A 27,861-nucleotide genomic window follows, 5' to 3' on the forward strand; every position below is an offset into this window, starting at 1 on the left:
TGTGTTTGTAACAAAACATATGCATATTACTTGTGTATCAGACACTCAGAAAAAACTGGTTAATTTATATATTAAAATGTATATTAAAATTTTATAAAACAGCCAAAACCGGTTTGGCTCAGTGGATAGAGCGTCGGCCTGCAGACTGAAAGGTCCCAGGTTCGATTCCGGTCAAGGGCATGTACCTTGGTTGCGGGCATATCCCCAGTAGGAGATGTGCAGGAGGCAGCTGATCGATGTTTCTCTCTCATCGATGTTTCTGACTATCTCTCTCCCTTCCTCTCTGTAAAAAAATCAATAAAAAATATTTTTAAAAATATTTATAAAACATAAAATTTAAACTAAGAATGGTATTCCTTTTATTACACAGTTTTCTTTTTTCAAAAATAAACAGGTATTACTTATATTAAAAAGTAAGTAATATTTTGTTAAGTCATGGTACTGAACAATACCCAAATAAGTAAGATGGGGTAAAAAGAAAATTTAATGTCACAAATTTTATCCTAATGTCTGTTAAAGACACGTTAACTCTGGGAGACGATTCAAATGATTCTCCTGAGATGTGCTCAGAGGCCAACCCCCAACACACCTCACTGGCTTAAAAGTGAACATTAGGAGTAAACAATGCAATCCAGCCCTTAAGCCCTGAGATGTGGTCTGGGAGTTAAGTATCTGGCCACCTCCCCAGTGTGCCTGCTCTGGAATCACCAAATACATAGTGGTGGCTTAAATGTCCATCATTGGTCACTATTTGCTCCTGGCGAACTGGCCAGCCCACTTCCAACCCAACTGATTCCCTGAAGCAGAGTTTCTGGGACCTCCAGGAGATACTTATGTGCCACATCATAATGGCCTTGGGGAACCATTATCCCTGGATATCAAATTTATTAAAACATCTAAATTCTATGGGGGGGGAAAAAAAGTGCTCATGTAGGAGGTGGGGTATTTTTAAGATGAAACCAAAAGTACATGACAACCTTAAAACACAAATTTACTTTCCAATTTCTAAAGACTAATAAAAGAACAGAAAGAAATTCAAAATATACTTAGACATAAAAAATGTTCAAAAGCAACATCAATCGAGCTACATTAGTAAAAATGTACATTATCATTTTTTTGCCAATTAGCCCATTTTACAAGCTACAACTCATCTCTGCTGAAAAAAATACCTTAAATAGCCTCAGAGGACAAGCCCCAAATGTCAAGCTAACTTTATTACTAATGGAAATTCTGACCTGGGAATCCCTACAATTAAGCTCTTAACGCTTTGCCACTACTGTTAAACCCAATGAACTAGAATCACCACTACTATTATGGAAGAAAGCAATTTCTTTAGAAGGTGGGTCAAAAAGTGGGGCACGGAGGAGGTAGAATTTAATTTTGTATCCTACTGGGAATCTTCACATTAAGGTTTCACTTCAAAAGAAAAGACCATGTCACAGCTACAGTACCTCCAAGAGCCCTCATTCTAGTTGGAAATATTCACTGTTGTAACAGTGTTTTGTGTCAGCTGAAAGCTGGAAGGTTAAATCCACTCAAGCAAGTGGGTGACTTCATTTCTGATTCACATTAGCAGCCCCAGATTTAATGTGAGGAGAGAATCAACAGTCTGCCAGCACCAGCAGTTAGTTATTTTAAAGTATCAGCTACTTTCACAGTACTTCCTAAGAAGGGTCATTAGTCCAAATCAAAATGTGAGGAAAACTTACAGCAGGATATAAAATGCCTTAAACGCAGTATGTATAAGACCAAGGCAAAGGGAAGATGCTTATCTTTCAAAACGAAATGTAGCTTAATAAGTGTTCTTGCCAAGATGGGAAGCCCGAATCACACTCATTTTGCTGAAGTCATTTAAAACTCAATGAAACATGTTTTGCCAGAAGTACTTTCGCCAAAATACTCCACACCATTGGAAAGAACATAAAGTGATTCAGCTGACCTCTCAGCTACAGGCCATGATGCTGAAAAAAGAAAGAAAAATGGCAGCCTCCAACTGACAGGGACACAAAAGGCAAACAGCATAGCCCGTGAGACATGAGAAGCCGGTTCTGTACTGGTAAACGTGGTGGCCAGGACTCCCATGAACACCTTCCGAATACAGGAGGGAGGGACCTGCTCAAACAAATGTGTTTGAACTGTGACTGCCAAGGCCAAATAAGAGAAGCACACAGAATACAAAAGAACACAACAGTCTCAATATGTAACAGGAGAATAAAAGCAGCTTTAAATTCACTGAAAAAGTAAGATGCTTCCAGAGTTTATTTTAAAATTTTCTGGAGCCATTGTGAGAAAGACTGAAATTCCTTCAAAATGCTTAGGAGGTCTAACACAGCAAACCTGACCACTCTTTACCTCACGAAACACCAGTTACTGTAGGTCCTTTCTTTATAAAAACGAGAATTTTATTTTACAGCATTTTTACCCTTAAGACTTGTCTGATAAAGTAGAAGGAGTAAGCCTTAGAAAGAGGAAGATCTGAAGCAACACAATTACAAAATGAACATTATTTGAAAGATCGCATGGCTTTAGGACTCACAGATTCATAAAAACGTTAGTGATAAACCCCATCATTTTTGAAGATGTTTCTTATGTGTGGGCTAGATCTTTAAAGGTTATTTGGTTTTCATTATTTGAAACATTTTTCATCGTATTTTGCCTCCAGTGTATTAAGCTGTTAGGGCCTGCCACCTAGTGGTGGTATGTTCTGGTAAGCAATATTAAGAAGATACAAGATTGCAAAAAAATTGCCAAATGAGAAGGGCAGGAGACACTAAGATCAAGCTTACAGATAGAGCTAGCACTCATCATCCACTGGGTAATTAACCCACTATAACTAATAAGTGGAACTTATTTATTTTAAGCATGACCAGATCACTAAGCATTTCTGCCAAGTTAGGGAGTACAATATTATTAAGGTAACACAATGTTGGGGTTTTTTCTTTAAGAAACCTGAAAAATTCTAAGAAGCCATTACTCAAATTTTGGAACCTTCCATTAAATAAATATATTGAATCTCAAAAGGTGATTATATACACATTATAAATAGAGCATGCAATAAACCAGGAGAACATCCTGCTTATAACCAAGTAGAAAGGCAGAAGAATGCAAGTATGTGTCTACCATCCTATCTAATAAAAGAGAAACATGGTAATTGGAGTACGACCGTTACCCTTCCCATTGGCTAATCAGGGTGATATGCAAATTAACTGCCAGCCAAGATGGAGGCCGGCAGCCAGGCAGCTTAAACTAAACATGAGGCTTGCATGCTTCAGTGACGGAGGACTGCAACGTTCCCCGCCTGCATTGCTGGCCTCTGAGCCTGCAGTTTAAAAAACATTGTAACAAATATAGAAGCTAAACAAAACCCCAGAAACCAGCTTTCAGAGAGCTGGGATCTCAGAGCTGGAGTTGATACAGAGTTTCGATTATAGAACCGAAACAAACCAGATACCTGTTTTCAGCAGCTGAGGCCTCAGAGCTGGAGCCAAGCCTCAGAGCTAAAGCTGGCCCAGAATAAAAAAAGAAAAAGAAAAAAAGGAGCAGTTGGGAGCTTCAGTCCCAGCCTGAAAACAGCCCTCAGCCCCTCACCCAGACTGGCCAGGCACCCCAGTGGGGACCCCCACCCTGAAGGGTGTGTGACCAGCTGCAAACAGCCATCATCCCCTCATCCAGGCTGGCCAGGCACCCCAGTAGGGACCCCACCCTGATCCAGGACACCCTTCAGGGCAAACCAGCCGGCCCCCATCCATGCACCAGGTCTCTATTCTATATAGTAAAAGGGTAATATGCCTCCCAGCACCGGGATCAGTGGAGCCGCAAGGCCTCACAGCACTGGGATCAGTGTGACAGGGGCAGCGCCCAAACCCCCTGATCGCCCTGTGGCTCTGTGTGTGACAGGGGGCGGGGCCACAACCTCCCTATCGGCCCTGCTCTGTTCATGACAGGGGAAGGCGCCCCAACCCCGATCGGCCCTGCTCTGTGCCTGATGGGGGGGAGCGCCCCAACCCCCTGATCACCCTGCGGCTCTGTGTGTGATGGTGCGGTGCCCCAACACCCCAACCCCACGGGCCCTGCTCTGTGTGTGATGGTGTAGAGCCATAACCTCCCCGTCGGCCCTGCCGAGTGTGAGAGTGGTGGCGCCCCAGCCCCCTGATTGGTCCTGCTCTGTGGGTGATAGAGGGCGGCGCCCCAACCCCCGCTCCCCCCACGGGCCCTGCTCTGTGTGTGATGGGGTAGAGCCATAACCTCCCCATCGGCCCTGCCCTGAGTGTGACAGTGGTGGTGCCCCAACCCCCTGATCCGCCCTACTCTGTGAGTGACAGGGGGGAGCTCCTCAACCCCCTGATGGGCCCTGCTCTGTGCGTGACAGGGGGGAGCTCCCCAACCCCCTGATTGACCCTGCTCTGTGCGTGACAGGAGGGAGCTCCCCAACCCCCTGATCGGCCCTGCTGTGTGTGTGACAGGAGGGAGTTCCCTAACCCCCCGATTGGCCCTGCTCTGTGCATGACGGGGTGGCGCCACAACCTCCTCATTGACCCTGCCTTGAGTGTGACAGGGGGCGGTGCCCCAACCCCCCAATCGGCCCTACCCTGAGCGTGACTGAGGGTGGCATCGCAACCTCCCAATCCGCCCTGCTCTGCATGACAGGGGGCGGCGCCCCGAGTCCCCAATTGGCCCTGCTCTGAGCCCAACCAGGGGCTGCACCTAGGGATTGGGCCTGCCCTCTGCCACCCGGGAGGAGGCCTAAGCCAGCAAGTGGTTATTTCCCAAAGGATCCCAGACTGCGAGGGCACAGGCCGGGCTGAGGGACCCCCCCCCCCACCACCCCCGAGTGCACAAATTTTTGTGCACCGGGCCTCTAGTTCTATCTAATAGAAGAGAAACATGGTAATTAGTGTACGACCGCTACCCTTCCCATTGGCTAATCAGGGTGATATGCAAATTAACTGCCAGCCAAGATGGCGGCCGGCAGCCAGGCAGCTGGAAACTAACATGAGGCTTGCTAGCTTCAGTGACAGAGGAAACCAACATTCCCCGCCTGCATTGCCGGCCTCTGAGCCTGCAGTTTGAAACATTGTACCAAATATAGAAGCTAAACAAAACCCCAGAAACCTGCTTTCAGCAAGCCGGGATCTCAGAGCTGGAGTTATACATTGTTTCAATTATAGAACCCAAACAAACCAGATACCTGCTTTCAGTAGCAGAGGCCTCAGAGCTGGAGCCAAGCCTCAGAGCTAAAGCTGGCCCAGAATAAAAAAAGAAAAAAGAAAAAAAGGAGCAGTTGGGAGCTTCAGCCCTCAGCCCCTCACCCAGACTGGCCAGGCACCCCAGTGGGGACCCCCACCCTGAAGGGTGTGTGACCAGCTGCAAACAGCCATCATCCCCTCACCCAGACTGGCCAGGCACCCCAGTGGGGACCCCCACCCTGAAGGGTGTGTGACCAGCTGCAAACAGCCATCATCCCTTCACCCAGGCTGGCCAGGCACCCCAGTGGGAACCCCCACCCTGATCCAGGACACCCTTCAGGGCAAACCAGCCAGCCCCACCCATGCACCAGGCCTCTATCCTATATAGTAAAAGGGTAATATGCCTCCCAGCACCGGGATCAGCGGAGCCGAGAGGCCCCCCGGCACCGGGATCAGCGTGATGGGGGCAGCGCCCAAACCCCCTGATTGCCCTGCAGCTCTGTGTGTGACAAGGGGGAGCTCCCCAACCCCCTGATCGACCCTGCTCTGTGCGTGACAGGGGGCAGCGCCCCAACCCCCGGATTGGCCCTGCTCTGTGCATGACAGGGGGTGGCACAGCAATCTCCCCATCGACCCTGCCTTGAGTGTGACATGGTGTGGTGCCCCAACCCCCCTATCGGCCCTACCCTGAGTGTGACTGAGAGTGGCATCGCAACCTCCCAATCCGCCCTGCTCTGTGCCTGACATTGGGCGGCGCCCCCAACTCCCCAATAGTCCCTGCTCTGAGCCTGACCAAGGGCTGCACCTAGGGATTGGGCCTGCCCTCTGCCACCCGGGAGCAGGCCTAAGCCAGCAGGGCGTTATCTCCCGAGGGGTCCCAGACTGCGAGAGGGCACAGGCCAGGCTAAGGGACCCTCTCTTCCCCCCGAGTGCACAAATTTTTGTGCACCGGACCTCTAGTGCTATATAATAAAAGGCTGATATGCAAATCAACCAAACAGCAGAACAACTGTTCACTATGACATTCACTGACCACCAGGGGGCAGACGCTCAACACAGGAGTTGCCCCCATTTAGCCGGAAGCTGAGCTCACAGCTGGCGAGCACAGTGGTGGTGGTGGGAGCCTCTCCCACCTCCACAGCAGCACTAAGAATGTCCAACTGCCAGCTTAGGAGCAGGCCTAAGCCATCAGTTAGACATCCCCTGAGGGCTCCCGGACTTGAAGTGGGTGCAGGCTGGGCTGAGGCCCCCCCCACCCCCCCGAAGTGAGCAAATTTCATGCACTGGGCCTCTAATGACTTAATAAACTGAGTAAGAGTATGCCACATATGGACAATGAATAAAGGAATATATCAGAATTAAAGAGCTGTGAAAAGGTGGCAGAATCCAGGGTGACTTAATATCTAGCAGAATGTCTAGTTATAGAGAAGACAGTAAATGTTTGCTGAATGAGTAAATGTATGAACTTTTGAGGTTCTTTCATATTATTTTGCCTTCTTATTCCCAGTGGAAATACTGGTGGTGTGAAGGTTTCCACCAGTCTTCAATCTAAACTAGCAATGTTTTAAAACACAATTCCCCCAAGAATGTTTCCTAGAACACTCATGCAGCAGGATGACACAGGCGAAAGGGTCCCTCACCAAATAAATAATCTCTGCTAACATCTTAGAAATTCACAGTGTGCATCAGCATAAACCCAGTCTACAGGGACATCCCAGAAGATGTAAGGCTGCAAATTCTAGTCTACTAGCAGCAGCATGGAGAGAGAAAGGAGGGCCACCATCAGAACACCACGTTCTGGAAAAACACAGCCTTCAAAGATCTAACAAGTAGCATCACCCAAATGACTCCTGATACACGTTTAAATGTTATTCCACTTTTAGTACTATGTAAGTTAAGCAGCAGCCATGCTCTAAAACAACAACTGTAGATAGGTCCAGCTCTCTTCCAAATGGTTCTTCTGAGATTCTTATGAGTAATCTGTGTTTTTCCACAACATACCTACCATCTTTTATCATAGTACAATTTGCCATCTTCTATCCGGGCTTCAAATCTCTGGGCTGGAGACTCAGCTGGTGTGGCAGGCAAGTGTTCGGGAGAAGAAGGGGATGCTGGAGGAACCAAAAAAATATTTCAATGACTAAGCATGTAACAAACATGTGAGTCCGCCAGCTAACATGCTTTAATTGAAATGCTATTAAAAGGTACTAATAATCATAATCATCAAGTCCTTACAGTTGTAATAAATGGGAATCCAATAAAATTCTTGTATAGTACATCTTATGATCCTCAAAGCAAACCTGTGAGGTAAGCAAGGAGAAGATTAACCCCACTGAACAGAGGAGAAACCTCAGGCTCAGGCAGGCTAAGGGATTTGCCCAAGGTCACTTAGAGTAGAACTAAAATCCCAGCGATCCACCTGAAGCCCAAAGGGCAAAATTAGATAAATCCTCTTAAATCTATAAAATATGAAATAATTTCTAGAAATATTTATTACTAGGTGGAGCAAGTCAAGCTAAGACAGTGCTAGTAACTTCGGTGGGTTCAAATGATCTAAATTCACACACTTTACTCAAAGAACCCCTTTCCCCATCATGCCTTCAGACCCTCAATGTGGACCTCAGGAGGAAATTACTTAAAAATAAAGAAGACTCTTATTTTCTTCTCCAAGATATGGTGAGTAGAGGGATGTGTGAGTAATCACAGCACTTAAAACAAAACAAAAGCCTTGCCAGTTCAGAGTTCCCTCTAACAGCCCAGCACTGACTCGAGTGCTGCTCTGGAAGGAACCACCGTGAACACGGGCCAGCCTCTTCTATAGGCTGGGACTGGGGGCAGCTTGCGAGTTCCGACCAGAGCCAGTTCCTGAAAAGCACTGCAACAGCAGTGGCTAGTACCTAACTCCACAAAGCAAGTAACACTGACGTCCCCTTCTGGTTTCATTTTCAGAAATGGATGTGTTCTTAAATATTATAGCTGATGCCCACACAGAAAGAAAACTGTTACCAGCCAATCAAATGTCTCTTTTACAATAAATTTAAAGGAAAAGACAAACATAACTTGAACATAGCAGGGTTAAAAAAAAAAAAAAAATCAGGAGAGGGTGCACTTAAGGTTCCCTTCAGCTTTCATGATTCCCTTACTAAATGTCAGTGCCAGTTTTATAAAAGAATTCACCCCCCCACATCTTAGACAAATGATGAACACTTTATTTTTGAAAATGGCAACAATTCCCTGTTAAGTATTCGCATGCTTCTCCAAAAACATGATAAAAAACTGCACAAATGCCAATAATGTCATGCACTTACCTGGTCTCTTGGGTGACTTAAGCTGTAGAAAGAACAACAAAAAATCTTAGAGAAAATCACTTCAGATGCAACTTACAGTGTCAAAGGTATCAAATTGATTTAACAAGTAACATGTGAATCAAGTAAAGCTGAAAACCATATCAAACCTAAGCTTTCAAATAAATCAAATAAATCAAAACTGTACCTTATTTAATGTTCGCAGATCCTCCATGATCTGTTCATCTGTTAACAAGTAGTTTAGCTGGGGTGTTGAGAGTTAAAGAAGTGTGTCTGAAAAGCCCGGTTTCCAAGCAAACAGAATTCAACAAAATGAAACAGGATTTTAGTTTACAAAGTGTGATTACGTAACATGACATTTTTAAAATGATAGTTTGTCTCTTGGAAGTTTTTGATTCTCCTACTAAATGTCATGGCACCAGGTATACAGAATTTATACCCCCATCTTACAAACTTCAGTGATGCAAATGTGTAATGAGTGTCAACAGGTAACTACAATAATAGTGTGCACAGCACACAATAGAAGAACTTCATCCTGAACTTATCAAGTGGGTTTGTTCCAAAGAGCTGAAGGCTTCACATTCATACTTGGGGTTAATCTTCCCTCGCAAGTTACATTCTCAGTTGTAAAGAGAAAAGAACCTGAAGTTGTGCCCTTTCCTAATGACAAATAACTGGACCATTTTATGCAAATGGCTATTTATTAGGTCCTCAAGAGCATGGAAACAATACTTCTCCACACATCCTCTTCCCATTCCCATTTTTATGATTAAAGGGGCTTTCTTCTGACTGACTGAAATCTCACTTGCTTTAATTTAACAAGTTTGCAATCCAGGGATACAGATAACTGAGGCATAAAAGCCAGGTATCACTGTCCTCATTTTACAAGTAAAAAAAAATTAATGCACTTGAAATTTTCAGTTGCCCCTCAATCTCCAAGTATTAAAACCAGGTTGAACCTCCAACACAAAGTACCTTTCCAAATAACTCTCTCTATAAATCCCAAATGCAGTAGCAATTGAGGACTCTGATCATAAAATGGCCAAACCCTGCTTTCCAATCATATACAGTATAACTATTTTCTGTAGGACAATAGCCATGTGTATTCTGCCAAATGGATAAGCAAAGGATTCGATCATCTCAAAGAGGGCAAAGTGATCCAGGCTTGATGCAAACGGATATCAGGAGCAGGTTTTCTCCTCTTGTCCGGAATGGGGACAGGGTCATTTGGTCGCCTCCGCAACTTCCTGGTCATGATGGGTTTCACCTCCATAGAATCTGCGGCAAGAACGGAATGGGTAAATCTATCCAATCCCCACTGAAGTCAGTGAGAATTTCCGTAACGTAAGAATACCTGACCCATAGCCACCCAGTCACACAGTTTTACTGGGGATGTCTGGTCCACCCATGGCCCAACCCGACACCCATGTCAGACTTCAGAGAGAAGGTCATGCTTAGAAGACTCAGACCGGCTGACCTAAGTGTACATCCCTCTCAGAAATGCAGCCCAGCCCTGCTGTCTACTATTGTAACCGCTTCAGGAATCTCTCCAGCACCCTGAAAACCAAGGATTTTCCTCCTCTTCCCTCAAATGTAAAGAGGCCACAGAGTCACAGGCTCTTGGGATTCGAAGGAACCTCTGGGTCATCTCTGTGTACTAACTCCTGCTGTTCCCATGGAGGGTGGGTGAACTGAAGCTCCCTGGTATAAAAGGCTCTTTTAGAGGCCAGTGGCCTCGGTGCCAACAATGTTTTATGAGATCTTCATTTACAAACGCGAACTCTTTATTTAATAACCTTTTGCAGCTACTTGACTATCAGGAATGATACAATGAAGGCTCATAATAAAGGCCTCTTTTCATTCTTCTTGGCTTTTCTCTGCCACGTCTGATACCTGGTTGCTGACTTCCCTCGCCTTAAAATCTCTCCTCCCCAGCCACTGCCACACAAATCTCTCCTCCCCTGACTTGTGTCTCTGAGGGCCTTTCTGCTGGCCTGCCCCTTTAAAACTGGTGATCTCTGGAGTCCAGTCAGTCTCAGCCTGTTTTCCCAAGAATCTCTGACCATCAACTCCAGCTCCACCCACCCTTCTGAAAGGCCACCTATAGCCTACACCAGCCGTGGGCAAACTACGGCCCACGCCGGCCCGTTTGAAAGGAATAAAACTAAAAAAAAAAAAAAAAAAGACCGTACCCTTTTATGTAATGATGTTTACTTTGAATTTATATTAGTTCACACAAACACTCCATCCATGCTTTTGTTCCGGCCCTCCGGTCCAGTTTAAGAACCCATTGTGGCCCTCAAGTCAAAAAGTTTGCCCACCCCTGTCACCATACACTCTCCAGGCTCCAAACCAGCCCATTTCTCCTTGTTTCACCTCCCAAGGCTGCTGCTTCTCCTGTGTCTCAGGGGCATCACATCTACCCATTCTTCCAAGCCAAAACAAAATCTGCCATTTATGACTTGTCTTCCTTAATCCAGGTATCAAATCCAGCTGATAATAGCAATTCTGCCTTTTAACTACCTCTCAGCTCCAACCCCTCATCATATCTCCCTCAAAGTGATCTTCCTACGACACAAATCAGATCATTCTGCACCTCACTCAAGTATTTTAATGGCTCCCTACTCTCTACAGAATAAAAGCCATGCCTCATTTCTGGTCTTCTCCCTTTTCCTTTATTCACACAAACCCTGTGTGTGAGCTTTTAGCTATTTTGTTCCCCAAAGGCACCATACTTTTATGCCTACAAGACTGAACGCTGTCCTCTCTGCCTAGCCTCCTCTTTTCTGCCCAGTAAACTATACAACATCCCTCTGTGACCACTTCCACAGACAGTAACCAGAGCATTTGTACAAATCTCTACTGCCAAGCGCCAAAAGTATGGGACATTTCCCCCCAACAGATGCTTCAATTCCACCCCAGCATGGAATCTGCCCCACCCCAGCCTGATGATGAGATACAGTTAACTTGAAAACACACACTATCAACAGAGCAGCCAAGACAGCCTTGCAGGATTCCAATGTAGCCCTCCCATGACGTCAAACTGTGGGTTGTAAGAGCATGTAATAAACACGCGCACAAAGTCAAATGGCATTTCTGCATGCCGCTCTTAAGAACATAATGGGTATTGATTTTTTCCCCCCAAGACGGAATGGAGGTAAAGTGGTAAGAAACACAGACCTAAGGAATATTCATAAAAAGGTACTTGGAAGTGGGGGTAGAAAGAAGGACAAACACAGACGCACCTTTGGGGGCTTCTCCCTAAGAAATCTCTTAGCCTATGCTGAGATGCCACCCTTCTCCAGTGGCTTAGTGGCCAATGGGTCTGAATCCCTGCCGGGGCTGTGACCTAAGGCAGGCTGCATAAGTACTCTCTGTCTGAGGTTCCTCAGCTATGAAATATCAATGAAACTGCCCTCACAAGGTGGTGTGAGGGTTACGTGAGATGATACGTGTAAACCTCTCAGTACAGTGCCTGCCATAATGAGAATTCAATCAATGGTAGTTTTTATTAGCATATTTTCAGCCAAGAAAAAACTACAAAAATCTTTTTTAAAAGTCAAGGTGCAGCCCTAGCCGGTTTGGCTCAATGGATAGAGAGTCAGCCTGTGACCAAAGGGTCCCAGGTTTAATTCTGGTCAAGGGCACATACCTTGGTTACAGGCTCCTCCCTGGCCCGGGCCCTAGTCAGGGTGAGTGCAGGAGGCAACCAGTCCATGTGTTTCTCTCACATCAATGTTTCTTTCTGTCTTTCCCTCTCTCGTCCACTCTCACTAAAAATAAATGGGAAAAATATCCTTGGGTGAGGATTAACAAAAAATAAATAAAACTTAAGGCACAAACAGTTGAAATAGAAGTTACAGGCTTGTTGTCAACTGAGAGGCTTTGCATCATGCAGATCTAACTGGAAAATGGTGTAAAAGGAGCTCACTCCACCTTAAAGAGCACCTGAGAAAAAGCACCTAGCTCATGAACATCATGGCATGTTCTGTTCACTGCAAAGAGGGGCCGAGTGTTCCTTATCCTACGGCTGCCATTTCTGCTGGGTAGGGAGGGTGGGCAATACATGATGGAAGTAAGAAAATAAAGGTATAGCTGAAGATCTGACAACAACCAAGTCCAATCGTGGCCACTATACTCAGAAAATCATAATTACATCACTCAAAAATCCAAAAATTTAATTTAATTCTTCTGTTACAGGTTGGGTGAAACTTTCTGTTCCTATATCAATACAACCACATATACCTTCAAGGTTTTACAATGGGAAAAAACAAGCCTGTCAAATCTTTATCTTCATTTAGGACAGCGGTTCTCAACCTGTGGGTCGCGACCCCTTTGGGGGTCGAACGACCCTTTCACAGGGATCACTTAAGACCATTGGAAAACACACATATAATTACATATTGTTTTTGTGATTAATCACTATGCTTTAATTATGTTCAATTTGTAACAGTGAAATTGGGGGTCACCACAACATGAGGAACTAACTATATTAAAGGGTTGCGGAATTAGGAAGGTTGAGAACCACTGATTTAGGATCTCTCTCTATCTATCTCTATCTCTATCTCTCTCTCTCTCTCTCTCTCTCTCTCTCTCTCTCTCTCTCTCCCCCTTCCAACACCATCACACGTTGAAGAAGACAAGGAAACTGTCAGTCTGGTAACTACTAGAACTCAAGCTCCTTGAGGACACAAACCTTTGCTATTAGTTTCATTTTGTGAGTTACTTAGTACCACATGAATCCATGGTATATATTGGGAGTCCATATAATATGGTAGTTAAGAAAACAGGCTTGGAGTCAGACATATTCTGGCTTAACCACTATCCCATTGGAGGAACTTTGAGCAAAAGGCTATTTCTCTGAGCCTAATTTTGCAAGTCAAGTCACAGGAGCTATAGGAACTGAATCAGGTTACAACTCCCAATCCCCCTTACTCTGTGCACCAGCTGCTCGTTGAAGGCATTATCTCTCGTAATACTAGGCATTATCATTCGTCATCTTTATACCAACCCTCCATGGTAAGCTCTACCATCTCCTTGTCAAATGAGACAATCCCACCACAGAAGTTCATGACAGGGTTCATCCATATCCATCAGCCTGTAGAGGCAGCTCTATCATTTATATATAATACCTGGCTCATTGTAAGTACTCAGGAAACAGAGCTCCTATATTGATATTATAATTACTCATGGCTCCAGCTATGGATCCAGTATCTTCTGAAGGAAACTAAGGTCATGAGTAGCTTCAACAGGGGCCTGAGGATGCCCCTGGTGGGGCAAGAACTTCCAAAAAAAAAGAAAAAATGAAGTGGCAGTTAGTGGGCTGTTGAAAGAACGGAGAAAAGGCAGCTGTCCTAAAGATAGGAAGAGGGAAAATGAATTAAAAATGATAAAGCTCCCCATATTTTCAAGCTCATTAAATTCTAAGTATTTGGGTTACTTAGCCTTGGCTTCAACTGCATAGAAAACTCACTCCGGTAATTCTATAACCTCACTGCTAAAGGTGTGGTCCCACCAGCAGCATCAGCACCCCTGGGAGGTGTTTAGAAATGCAGGATCTTGGGCTCCACTCCAGACCCCCAAACCAGAATCTGCATTTTATTGAGGCCCCCTGGTGACTCGTACACGTTTATATTGGGGGAGCACTGACCTAGAACTTAGCCTAGGTTTCTTTATCGACAATATACCTTTCCACATGCACAACCCAGCTGTCCTATAAGTTCTCCACTAGAGGTCTGAAGAGAACCTAATTCCCATGGAGGTCTATAACGCTTTAAATCCTGTTCAGACAAAGCAGGTCACTAGATCCACCCATTTCCAATGGGTTATTTGGACTAAGCTTCTCATCAGTCTTATTTCATTTTGTTTTTCAGGACACTTTCTTCTTCTTCTTTTTTTTAATATATTTTTATTGATTTCCGAGAAGAAGGGAGAGGGAGAAAGAGATAGAAACATCAATGAGAGAGAATCACTGATCGGCTGCCTCCTGCACACCCCCCACTGGAGATTTAGCCCGCAACCGGGCATGTGCCCTTGACCAGAATCAAACCTGGGACCCTTCAGTCCGCAGGCTGACACTCCATCCATTGAGCCAAACTGAGTAGGGCTTTTCAAGACATTTTCATGTTGAACCATAAAAGATTTTAAGAAATCTCTTTTCTGGGCAGAGCTGGGCAACCCTGGTGTTGGGCATCAATCCACAAAGGTGAAATAAGTCAATCAGTGAGGGGAAAGAAATGAGGCCTTTAATCCAACACCATAACAGCACCATCTGTGGAAATGCTAATTATCCTTCTAGCTCCAGTGCCTTTTCTTCCCACATTCCATCATTACCTTGGCAGTGTCTCCATACCAATGGTACCAAATGGCTTGAGAAAGGACATCGGTACCTTTAATGCCCATGGCTAGCTTTGAGTGCTTCTGTCATCTATTTATTTTACTAAGTTACAAATGATTTCCCCGTGTTTATTTGTCTTTTCTACTCTGGCAGACTCGGCCTTAAGTCACTGAGGATGCCTCCTGTCCCCGTTAAGATTCTGGCTATAAAACTGCCTGGCCAAACAATGTCTATCGCTTGTCAATAATTCGGATGCCAAATCACAGGTAAGGTGATGATATCCTTCCCTGCAGATGGAAAGGGAGCATCTATAAAGGACAATATTTCCCACTAGCCTAATGAAGGCTCCCAAACATCTGGTGGCTCTAACAGAGAGTGATGAGGCGTCAATGCCAGCTACATCCACCATCAGAGAAATGGTGTGTGGATCAGAAAACAAGCAGGCAGGCTGGCACCAAACTAGGTACCGCAGTGCTCTTAGTCTAATTAAAAAAGCATTGTAACAAAAACGAGATGGTGCTATTTTAGCATCCATTCTCACTAAAAACACCATTTCTGAGTTGCTTTCAGAGGTCTTCAAGGAATTCACTCCTTTTGCCACATCTTTCAATGAGGAAATTATCAGAGGAGTCATTTTTCAAGTGTGAGACTCCCTCTTTAGACACAACCACATACTCATTGGTGTTTCACGGAATTGGAGCTAGAAGTTTATGTCAATTAGGAGGCCAATTTGTGTCATTAGTTCACAGCACCAAAAATACAGATGGGGCCGAAACCGGTTTGGCTCAGTGGATAGAGCATCAGCTTGCAGACTGAAAGGTCCCAGGTTCGATTCCGGTCAAGGGCATGTACCTGGGTTGCGGGCACATCCCCAGTAGGAGATGGGCAGGAGGCAGCTGATCAATGTTTCTCTCTCATCGATGTTTCTAACTCTCTATCTCTCTCCCTTCCTCTCTGTAAAAAATCAATAAAATATATTTAAAAAAAATACAGATGGGGAAACACAGCTCTTAACTGTTACTTTTAATTTCAAGGTCAATCCCAACGACTTACATAGAAACAATGGATGTGCTACGGACCCCTACTAAAATCAGGCATGCCAGGGCTCTAGTACCTTCAGAATATGATTATGAAAGTTAAATTTCGGAGTGGGAAGAGGCATACCACTTACATATCCAAGTGACCAACTTACCACTGACTTTCCTTGTGGTATTTGCTGATGGAAATTTTGCTAAGTGCCAAAATAACTAATTCCTGCCCTGTAACCTTCTAGGATTCATAAGACTACATATGGCAACAGAAGAGTTGGCCCATATTGCTTCTCCCTCATACCTGCTGAGTTTCCAGATGCAGATGACTAAATCCTAGAAGGCAAGGGAGAGACTGGCTCGGAGTCAATGTAATTTGATTACCTTTACAGGAAAGGAATTCAGGGGGACTCAGGTAAGTAATCTGTGAACATAACCAAGACACAAATGGCAGCTGACCCAAGAATTAAATGAAGTAGAGAGGGAACCAAGGTGGTAGCATAGGTGAACACCTATGCTTGCTGCCTCTCACAACCACATCAAAACTACAAGTAAAAGACAGAACAGATATATCCAGAACCACGGGAGGGCTGGCTGAGTGGAAGTTCTGCAACTGAAAGGAAAGAAAAAAGCGCATTGAGACTGGTAGGAGGTGCGGAGGTAGGGAGGCGTGTGCGAAACAAGCTGACAACTGGGTGCGCTGTTGGTTTTTTTCAATCGGGAGGGAGACACAAGCTCCTGATTGCTCTGAACTTTAGTTCTGGGTGACTCGGGGAACCCAGCCTCATACGGGGAGAAACTGGACTGTCTGGCATCGGGACAGGAACATGAGGGTGGCTTTCTCTCAGAGGTGCTCCCAGCGATCATTGTTCCTGCATGGGGGCACGGGACACGGAGATGCGGGACCTCCCTGGTGCAGGGTTGACGGCAGCCATTGCTGTTTGCTCCGCCCTGGTGATTCCCTGAGACCCCACCTCACCCAATTTACAATCCCACCCAAGCTGTGCACAGCGGCTTTTGCATATGAATGGCCTATCCTTTTGCAGCCTAACCTAACAAACAGCAGCCGGGTCAGAGAGCTCCAAAGCTTCCAAAAGAAGGCCTAAGGCCCAGTAGCAGCAGCCTGGCTTGCTTCACAGCTGGGCCTCATCTGGGCACTTCCAAACCCCAAAGAGGAAGAATCTGCAGATCTCTCTGTAGCTCCTGCTGGGTGGCCTCAGGCAGTGGCTGACCTTGCACCTCCTTGGAGATCCAAGAGCCAGTGTACCCAGTGGTCAGTGTGAGACCATACCAGATTATACCTCTTCACATCCATAAGCAACATACTCAGGGGGCAGACTCAGTGAGTACCAAAGCCCCACTGAAGCAAGTCCTGCCACATAAGTGTGTCTCCAGCACAGCAGTTCTTCCTCTGTAGACACAGCTGGTCCTCATAGCCAATTGGCCTGGAGGTCAATTCCTCCCAGTGCTACCAATAGCAATCAAGGCTTAACTACAACAAGACTATACACACAGCCCACAAAGGGGGGCACCAAAAGTGTCCACCTCAGGTGATTGGGGAGGCTGAGCCACCGGGCCCTATAGGACACCTAGCACAGAAAGCCACTCTATCAACACAGGGAAGCATAAAAAATGCGGAGACAAAGAAACAGGTCCCAAATGACAGAAATGGAGGAAAGCAAACTACTGGATATAGAGTTCAAAACCACGGTTATAAGGTTACTCAAGAATCTTCTAGGAACCTCTGACAAATTTAGTGAGATATGAAAAAAGACCAATTAGAAATTAAGCATACACTGACTGAAATAAAGAATAATATACAGAGCTACAACAGCAGACTAGAGGATCCCAAGAATCAAGTTAAAGATTTGAAATATGAAGAAGCAAAAAACACCCAACCCGAAAAGCAAAAAAAAAAAAATAATTCACAAATATGAAGATAGTGTAAGGAGTCTCTGAGACAACTTCAAGCGTACCAACATCCGAATTATGGGGGTGCCAGAAGAAGAGAGAGAACAAGATATTGAAAGCCTATTTGAAGAAATAATGACAGAAAATTTACCCTACCTGGTGAAAGAGATAGACTTACAAGATCAGGAAGTGCAGAGAACCCCAAACGAGGAATCCAAAGAGGACCACACCAAGACACATCATAATTAAAATGCCAAAGACAAAAGACAAAGAGATAATCTTAAAAGCAGCAAGAGAAAAACAGTTACCTACAAGGGAGTACCCATACGACTGTCAGCTGATTTCTCAACAGAAACTATGCAGGCCAGAAGGGAGTGGCAAGAAATATTCAAAGTGATGAATACCAAGAACCTACAACCAAGATTACTTTACCCAGTAAAGCTATCATTCAGAATTGAAGGTCAGATAAAGAGCTTCACAGATAAGAAAAAGCTAAAGGAGTTCATCACCACCAAATCAGTATTATATGAAATGCTGAGGGTATTCTTTAAGAAGAGGAAGAAGAAGAAAAAGGTAAAGATAAAAACTATGAACAACAAAGTGACAACAAATACATATCTATCAACAAGTGAATCTAAAAAATCTGATGAACAGACTAAACTAGTGAATATAATAGAATCAGGGGCTTTAGAAAGGGAGTGGACTGACAATTCTCGGGGGGAAGGGGGTTGGGGGTTGTGGGAAGAGATTGGACAAAAATCTTACACCTATGGACGAGGACAATGGGGGGGAGTAATGGCATGAGGTGGGGTGGGAACCGGGTGGAGGGGAGCTATGGGTTAAAAAAAGAGGAACAACTGTAATATCTGAACAATAAAGATTTATTTAAATGTAAATAAATAAAATAAAAAATTACTTAATTGAATAAAGTAGAGGCTGCAGTTCACTGAACATTTGTTATGTTTATGGCACTGTACTAGCCATAATCATGAGAGATAGGGTATAATGAGCCCCATTTACAGGGAGGGAAATAGGCCCAGAGAAGTTAAGCGGCTTGACTAAAGTCACACAGCCAATAAAGACGAAATTAGAAATCTGACTTGTCATGTCAAAGCCCACTCTCCTTTCAGCTTGCTCTGCTCTGATGAGGAACTGAGACACCAGACAGAAGGAGTGAACTGGAATACCTCCGCCATCCACCCAGGCTCTGCCTCAGGGCTCCTAAAACCCTGCTGGTTCTTTCATACCTCCAGTCAATTCCATGGTTAGCTTTTCATTTTCAATCATCTTCTTCTTTTCTTCTAGCTCAGCAATCAAGTTCTCTTTCAATTCAACCTTCTTATCTTCAAATTCTTTTACTGCTGCCTTCTTTTCTTTAATGTAATTTCTTTCCACTTGTTCAGTCTGAGCAAAAGAGAAACACAGAATAGGGATACATAGCTCTGGCAGCCAGGGCTCCACCTTGAAGTCTGGCAAAAACTTCAAGAGCAAAGAAAATACCTTTACTAGAAAGAGGAAAATAGTTGGACTCTCACACACACACACCTGCAGTAATGGAGGTCTCTGGGAGCCAGTTTTCCAATGAATGGGTAAACTTAAACCAACTTCTGCTTGTTTTCATGAGTATACCCCACTTGCTACTCAGGTATTTCCTCCCTTCCATATCTTATATTTTATGGTGTGTGTTAAAATAGAACATTAATCTCTCAATGATAGTAAATAAACCCTTTAAGGACATAATTTCAAAGGAAAACAGTACTTTCCAGATGAAATATCTATATTCAAAATTAACTGAGTCAAGATAGCAGGAGTTACTGTATGTTTTGATATTTACAGTAAAATAAAGATCAACTAGAGTAGACCATTTACTAGGTGTCTGAATCCCAAAGTACTAAACACTAAAATTATACTAAATAAAAACTGCATAAACATCCATTTTCTAAACCTCACCAGGGGGCTTATGGTGGGCAGTGGCTATGGATCATGTGATCCTTCAGGCTGTGACTGCGTGCTGCACTGACTTGAGTACGAAAATGGTTTCCAATGTGGCTCTGATAAACCATGACTTCTCACACTCATGTATCATGCTCTGATAAACTCACACCCCCTATTCTCCCCCCCCCCCCTCAACAAGCCACCCTGGGAGCAGTACATCGTTCAGGTTTAAGGCGGCCCTCATCCCTGGCCTCACACAGACCAGCACCACATGTCTGCTAAATAAAAGTTTTAATCCGTCTTCCCTGCTAACCCAGAGTCTCAGCTATAGAACTGAACTACTGAGCCAATTCAGAAACTGGGCTCCTTCAAGGACCAATACAACAAATTATTAGACTGTTATGATTCAGACATACTCCCAGGGAAATAGCTTTAATGTGAGATCAAAGTCAACAAGAAAGCCCTCAGGGGTGAGTGTCCCCTAGTCCCGTGACAAGCAGAGGCTGCCCAACAAACAAATGAATAGAAGGAATTTCTGAATTGAGACCACATGTCCTTTTGTCAAACAGAACAGTAACAAAGGGTTCCAGCTGGAGGCTTCCCAACTATCTATTTGGTGATAGAAGGAAAGGCCACCAGTTGGGAGAGCAAGATTCCAATCTGAGAAAGAGCTTGCAAACCCAGAGGATCCATGGTACTTACTTCCAGTTGCAGGAAGAGTTCTGAAAGAGATAAAACGTGCAATTAGATTCGCTAGGCTGTGTCACCTTTCTAACAGTATGTTAGGATTCATTTAGGAGCAGTAATTGCTTTCTGAAAGCACGATTACACAGAGCAAATGTTTTCATCAGTAAAGTGCTGATATACATGAAGGGGAAGGATGCAGGAAGCACTGTGTCTACTTAAAAGTTGGCCCTGACAGCATCAGCTCTGGCAGTTCTGTCCATAGGCAAAAACAAGCAGCAGGCACCAAACAACCTCGACAAAATAAAAATAAAAGTGATCCCGTCTTTCTCTCAGTACATATCCTCCAACATCCCATCGGGCAGGATGGGGCAGGAAGAAGCAATGCACTTATTCCAGAAACAGAGTCAGCATGGATGTTTGTAAAGTATTGTATGACGGGCTCTATGTGGTAAGGAAGGACAATCCCCAAAAACTTAGAAGGCAGAGGTTTGCGCCCTCCTGGGCTTTGCTCCCAGGCCGCCAAGCCTCTGTTCACCGCCATGCCTCCACCAGCAATGCCCTCTGGTCTCTCTGATTCACTTCCAAGTGTCAGATCTAATGCAGCTTCCTCCAACAGGCCTTTCCTCAGGCCCCTTCACTCATCAACCCCCCTCTCAGACACCTGAAGGCATCTACCCACCGTATTCAACAGCTTATTTAGCACCCTGTGTGCCAGGCGATTAGCAACTGTTAATCCAGCAGCTTCCCCACCACTAGATTGAAAGGCCCTCTGCAAAACGCAGAGCTTGGGACAAAACAGGTCCCTGACTTGTCATCTTTCCTGGGTGACACTGGAGTTGCTGCATTAGGTCCACCAAGATTGTTGGCAGGTCACCGCTCCAGGGGGTGCTGTTCACATTTCCCCACAGTCTCCTTTGCAAATCTGATCAATCCTATGGCGCTATTCCCCCATAAAAACTATCACATATGCACATTCACACATATGTCCAAGATTTTGAGAGTTTCAGGGACTCCAGATTAAGAATCTAAATGTCAAATAACAATTGTTGAATGAGAAAAATTAACTGAGCAGAGGGACAAGCACTCATTATTTTCTAACCCCCGCCCAAAGCCCTGATCACTGGAAATCACTGGGCACAAGAACACAGCCAGTCCAACATGCATACTCCTATGACTGCTTCATACTTGATCCACTCATGAACAGGCCAGACATCTGAGGTCTGTGTCATTCTGAGAAATTATGCCTGCACCAACAAGTCAAACTGACAATTAGCACTTAGAGTTGGTGGCAGTTTTAAAGCAGCCAGACAACACACACAACTAAAGCAGGTGGATTATCTCTGCATGGAATGTGTTTTTAAAGCTCAAGCCATGACTAATTTAGGGGCTCTCCTGCACTTTTATGGGGGTGGGAGGATGTTTAGAAAAGATTATGTGAGGACAGAATTGAGAGTGGAAGTAAGAAAAACAATTCAATGCTCACCCTGCAGTCCTAGCTTAAGAAAAGTTGCTCACATCAATTTTCTTTCTTTACTTATATCTTGAACCAATTCCGTGAGGTAGGTTCCCCTCTACGATGGGGAAACTAAGGCTCCAAGAGCAAATACCTGCTTAAAGACACAAGACCTAGAGTGATGGAAGACCCAGACCTAAGGACCTCAGTCTTCACGGCAACACCTCCTTTCCCTGCTAAACGGGAACTCCAGGAGGACCAAGATTTTTAAAGATATCCCAAGGAGATGCCTCAGGAACTCAGAGTGGAAGGGGTGTGGGGTAATCATAGGGGCAGGAGGGCTGTAGATAGGCAGAGGTCTAATGACTATATCTCCATTGTCCCAGCACCCCTCACGCCTTCAGCTCCTTTCCACCTGTTGGTGTCCACTGAACATCTACTCACTGACAGAGAAAAGAAAGAGTTCCATCAACAGAAAGCTGGGAAGTCACTGGATCGGAAAGAAAGAGGACAGCACCTAGACCTCATTTTAGAACCCAACATCACTTTTACCACTGCAGAAACAAATACCATGCTGCACTCAAAATGCTAGCTGAAGAGAAGTTTCAAAATTTAACACAGCCCACTGGTGTGGCTCAGTGGTTGAGTGTCAATCTATGTACCAGGAGGTCAGGGTTTAATTCTGGGTCAGGGCACATGCCCGGATTGCGGGCTCAATCCCCAGTAGGGGGCGTGCAGAAGGCAGCTGATCAATGATTCTTTCTCATCATTGATGTTTCTGTCCCTCCTTCTCCCTTCCTGTCTGAAGTCAATAAAAATATATTTTTAAAGATATATTTTAAAAATATATTTTTAAAGATTTCCTGTAAACATAGCAATCTGTGTTTACACACTTTAAGTAGTCATCACATCTTTTTGCATAACTCTATTTAACTTATAATGTTCCTTCATTTACACTTTTGGATATCTTTTGTCAATGAAACAGTGAGTTCCCTTAAGTCAAGGACAATGTCTTACACTATTTCATATTGCTCACAGAACTTAAATGTAGCAGATGCTCAACAACTGTTTGTTGAATGAATACATTTACTGTGTATGACAGACCCCAAAAAATATTCTTTTTCTCTAAATGTTTATAATACTTGAGAGAGAAAAACAAGAGGACACTCCTTCCTCCCAGAGCTCAGAATACTAGAAGCAGCAAACTCAAAATAGGAGTGAAACAACCTACAATGCTTTTCCCTGTAAGCTCCTCTGATCATCCATAAAGCCAGCCCTGCAGGCCCAAGAAAGAATGTGTGATTCTTCGGGTAACAGAGGACCCTGACTGCAAGGAGTCACCACTAACAATCTCCACTATGATCCTTGAGAAAGGATGAACCCGTTTTATATAACTGCACCTCTTCCCTAAAACTCTCCCTTCAATGAGATATTTGAGATATATTTTGAAGCAAAGCTCATATGGCTACATTACATTGATGATCAGCAAAAGGAGGAAAATTTGAAGATGATATAGTTCCATTTAAGATAGTGTCTTACCTGCATTTCGTATCCTCTCTTTGTACTGCTGATCTAGTTTTTTCATCCTCTTCTGATACTCCTGTAACGTACCTGATTTTGAGATTTAGAAAATAAAAAATTACTCTCCATTTTGGTTCCTAAATCTGTTTTCTAGCACTAACAGTAACTGCCTGAGTAACATCAGAATGAAACTCGACCCAAGAAAAGGCACACACAGAGCTAACTGGACTCTGGCTCCCAAGGAAGACACAGCAGAAATCACCCCAACACATGGACTGAGACTCTCTAGCAAGTGAGGAGTTACGGGAAAGTGCCGGCAACCTCCAGGGATTCTGGTCACTTGCTGCTACAGTTTGGATCAGCGGGCTTTCCTTTCCAGGAAAGACTTAATTCTCCTGCAATAAGACTAGGTCTAGATCAGTCGTGGGCAAACTACGGCCCGCGGGCCGGATCCGGCCCGTTTGAAATGAATAAAACTAAAAAAAAAAAAAAAGACCGTACCCATTTATGTAATGATGTTTACTTTGAATTTATATTAGTTCACACAAACACTCCATCCATGCTTTTGTTCCAGCCCTCCGGTCCAGTTTAAGAACCCATTGTGGCCCTCAAGTCAAAAAGTTTGCCCACCCCTGGTCTAGATCAATGCCATCTAGAACTTTCTCTGCAATGATGGAAATGTCCTATCACACTGTCCAATATGGTAGCCATTAGTCACATGTAGCTACTAAGCACATGAAATGTGGCCAATGCAACTGGGGAACTGAATTATTAATTTTATTTAATTAAATGTAAATAGCCACACGTGGCTAGTGACAATACTGAACAGCTCAGGTTTAGATTCCTACCAAATCCCTACTCATTCCATTGCTTTTCCCAGAAGCTGCTCATTATGAGGGTCCCAATTAGTATGGGAAGTGTTTCCAAATCATAATGAGAAAACAGTAAGGTAAATCCATAGTTCATTAGCATTTAGTTTAGAAAGAATAATACAATTTTATTTATTTTCTGGAAACAACATCTCTCCTACAAAATGTCTAGCTGTCGGCAGTGTGATCTTCAGTTCATGCCCTACAGAAAGCCTTAGTGAGATTTCAACTGTTTGTTGAATGCATACATTTACTGTGTTTGAAGACTGCACTCTACTGAGAGAAGATAGCAAAATGTATACTGAGACAGCCAAATTTTAAATCACTCCAACAGAGAAGTGAAATGCACAGATTTCAAAGGTTTTTAATATTAAGAAGTACATTTAGAAAGATTAAATCACACACCAACCTTCCTGCAACTGTTGTAACTGTCTCTTGAGAGAAGCTAGTTTATCCTGATACATCCTGTAAAGAAAGGAAAACCACAATGTGAGACAAAAACATTCAGTGCTCTATTCCAGAATAATCTACACACAGGAGTTACCTGGGTTATTATAGGAATCTCATCAGGGTCCCTTAGCTGGTTTAAAATGTGCCCGCAGCTAAAGGGACCAGAAAGGGACAGGATTCTGTGTTCTTAAATCCTATCCCTATTTTGTAGATCCTCCTGTTATCCCAACGTTAGAGAATCAGTCTAAAATCTGTAAGTATAAGGACACGCAGATTTTAATAAGTGACAATGATAGTTAGACAAGAACATACAAAAAAATTTGAAAAAGTGAGGCCATTTTCTTCTAGACTTACAAGCATAAATAACACTCCCCCCCCCCCCAATATAGGGAAGGCATTAAACTCAGCTCTTATATCAACTCTACAATTAGATTATACGTTCCAAAGGAGTAAGATTATGCCTGCACCCTCTCGCAGTCCGAGACCCCTTGCTGCTTACCCGCCTGCCTGCTTACTGCTCCTTACCGCTCAGCTCACTGCCTCCTTTGCACTGCCCTGGAGGCAGGAGAGGCTCCTGCCACCGCCGCTGTGCTCGCCAACATGAGCCCGGCTTCTGGCTGAGCAGTACACTCCTGTACTGATCACCAGGGGGCAGCTCCTGTGTTGAGCTTCTGCCCTCCACTGGTCAGTGTGCATCATAGCGACTGGTTGCTCTGGTCCTTCCGCCATAACAGTCGCTTAGGCTTTTATTATATAGCCATGTAAGCACTAAGTTAATAAATCTTCACATCATGTTTAAAAGAACTACTTTTTAGGATCAGAGAAATAATAGTAACTCAGTGACAAATGTTAACATGTTAAGCGCCATGTCAGTCACCGGTGACTGACACTATACTTTCAGTCCAGACCAGTCAGTCACTGGTGCCGCCAGCATATTGGTGAAGTCGTATATCGCGGGCTAAACAGAAAGGAAGAGAAAACAGGCTTGGCGTTTAACGTGTTAAAATGCATGATTTATTTGCAGCCCCAGCTAGATAAGAACACATAGCACACACAAAGCAAAAGAATGCAGTGTGCTATTTTTCCCCCCTCATACTGAATGGATTATAGGCAATTATCCACTCTGGCAAGTCTGTCTGAATGGTAGATACCACATATAAATCATATTTCAGCAATATTTTTGCCTCTACCTGAAAAACACCCCCAAATTCAAAAACAAGATTGGCAACCTGAAAAATAAAAAAGACTACTCTCCAACAGATAATAGGCACAACAGCCTTTGGGTTAATCAAGTAAAGGCTGCAAATACACCCCAACTATCTATAGGATTAGGAAGAAGTAGGTAGAATATAAGAATTACTCAGAATGTCTGATTCTTTTAGGAAATTTCACTCTCAATGCTCATCTGGAATCATACAAGGCATTCTATTGTAATCACAATTATTTTGATATCATCAAATATTAAGGAGCACATTCAATTAAAAGATTGTCTCTAAAGAATGCTTAAACATGTTGGAGAAACCAAGATGGCGGCATAGGTAAATACCAGAGATTGCTGCCTCGCACAACCACTTCAAAAATACAACTAAAAGACATAACGGACATCATCCAGAACCACAGGAAGGCTGGCTGAGTGGAAATTCTACAACTAGAAGGAAAGAGAAAAGCATACCAGGACTCAGAGGAGGTTCGGTGCGGAAGTAAAATACAAAGGTGCGGAGGTGCATGCGAGCAGGCTGGCGGCTGAGGACACGATTGTCTGTTTCAATCGGGAGGGAGTCTCAGGCTCTGAGCTCCAGTTCCGGGCGAGTCTCTGGGGACCGAGACTCATACGGGAGAAGTGGGACTGTCTGGCATCGGTCGGAACTTGAGCGCAGCTTACTCTCGGAGGCACACACAGCGATTGCCCGGGCCTCTGAAGGCAGGACTGAGAGCAGCCATAACTGCTCGCTCCGCCCGCCCTGTTGATCCCCTGGGACCCCGCCCCACCCAAGCCTTACACACAGAGGCTTTTGCATATGAAAGGCCCGGCCCTTTGTAATCTGAAAATAACTTAACAAACTGCAGCTGCCCCAAGGCCCCAGGGCAACTTGCATTGCTTTACAGCTGGCTTCTGCTGGGTAGCCTCCGGCAGAGGCTAGATTAGCACCTCCTTAGATCCAAGAGCCAGTGTACCCAGTGGTCAGAGTGGGACCATCCAATTACAACTCCTCAGATCCATAGGGGACACACTCAGGGGGCAGACTCAGTGAGCACCAAAGCCCCACTGAAGCAAGTCTTGCCCCAGAAGAGTGTCTTCAGCACAGAAGTTCTCCCACCGTAGACACAGCTGATTCTCACAACCAATTGGCCTGGATGTCAAATTCTCCCAGTGTTACCTACAACAACCAAGGCTTAACTACAACAAAGACTGTGCACAAAGCCCACAAAGGGGTGCACCAAGAGTGTCCACCTCACGTAATTGGGGAGGCTGAGCCACTGGGCCCTATAGGACACCTAGCACAGAAAGCCATTCTATCGACATAGCGAAGCATAAAAAATGCCGAGACAAAGAAACAGGACACAAATGACAGAAATGGAGGAAAACAAACTACTGGATATAGAGTTCAAAACCACACTTTTAAGGTTCTTCAAGAACTTTCTAGAAACCGCCGATAAATGTAGTGAGACCCTCAAGAAATCTAGTGAGACCCTCGATGTTGTGATAAAGGACCAACTAGAAATTAAGCATACACTGACTGAAATAAAGAATATTATACAGACCCCCAACAGCAGACCAGAGGATTGCAAGAATCAAGTCAAAGATTTGAAATACGAAGAAGCAAAAAACACCCAACCCGAAAAGCAAAATGAAAAAGAATCCAAAAATACGAAGATAGTATAAGGAGCCTCTGGGACAGTTTCAAGCATACCAACATCTGAATTATAGGGGTGCCAGAAGAGAGAGAGCAAGATATTGAAAACCTATTTGAAGAAATAATGACAGAAAACTTACCCTACCTGGTGAAAGAAATAGACTTACAAGTCCAGGATACACAGAAAACCCCAAAGAAAAGGAATCCAAAGAGGACCACACCAAGACACATCATAATTAAAATGCCAAGAGCAAAAGACAAAGAGAGAATCTTAAAAGCAGCAAGAGAAAGAAAGTCAGTTACTTACAAGGGAGCACCCATATG

General features: G+C 44.3%; 1 protein-coding gene across 5 annotated transcripts in view; it reads right to left on the minus strand.

The window, feature by feature from the left end:
- Window positions 1-27,861, minus strand: part of SUDS3 (SDS3 homolog, SIN3A corepressor complex component) — a 120,157-nt gene that overhangs the window by 87,628 nt on the left and 4,668 nt on the right. For 4 of the 5 annotated variants that reach the window (XM_059676763.1, XM_059676761.1, XM_059676765.1 and 1 more), the window contains exons 3-10: window positions 24,642-24,697; window positions 23,382-23,453; window positions 20,405-20,424; window positions 19,015-19,171; window positions 9,683-9,769; window positions 8,679-8,749; window positions 8,495-8,516; window positions 7,192-7,297 (exon numbers count right to left, since the gene is read on the minus strand). In XM_059676763.1, coding sequence (XP_059532746.1) covers window positions 7,192-7,297; window positions 8,495-8,516; window positions 8,679-8,749; window positions 9,683-9,769; window positions 19,015-19,171; window positions 20,405-20,424; window positions 23,382-23,453; window positions 24,642-24,697 — 591 coding nt within the window. Of the gene's footprint in view, window positions 1-7,191; window positions 7,298-8,494; window positions 8,517-8,678; window positions 8,750-9,682; window positions 9,770-19,014; window positions 19,172-20,404; window positions 20,425-23,381; window positions 23,454-24,637; window positions 24,698-27,861 lie in introns of all 5 variants that reach the window. The other variant, XM_059676764.1, reaches the window with a different exon arrangement.

The sequence above is a fragment of the Myotis daubentonii genome, chromosome 19 (genome assembly GCF_963259705.1).
Source record: "Myotis daubentonii chromosome 19, mMyoDau2.1, whole genome shotgun sequence".
Lineage (NCBI taxonomy): Eukaryota > Metazoa > Chordata > Mammalia > Chiroptera > Vespertilionidae > Myotis > Myotis daubentonii.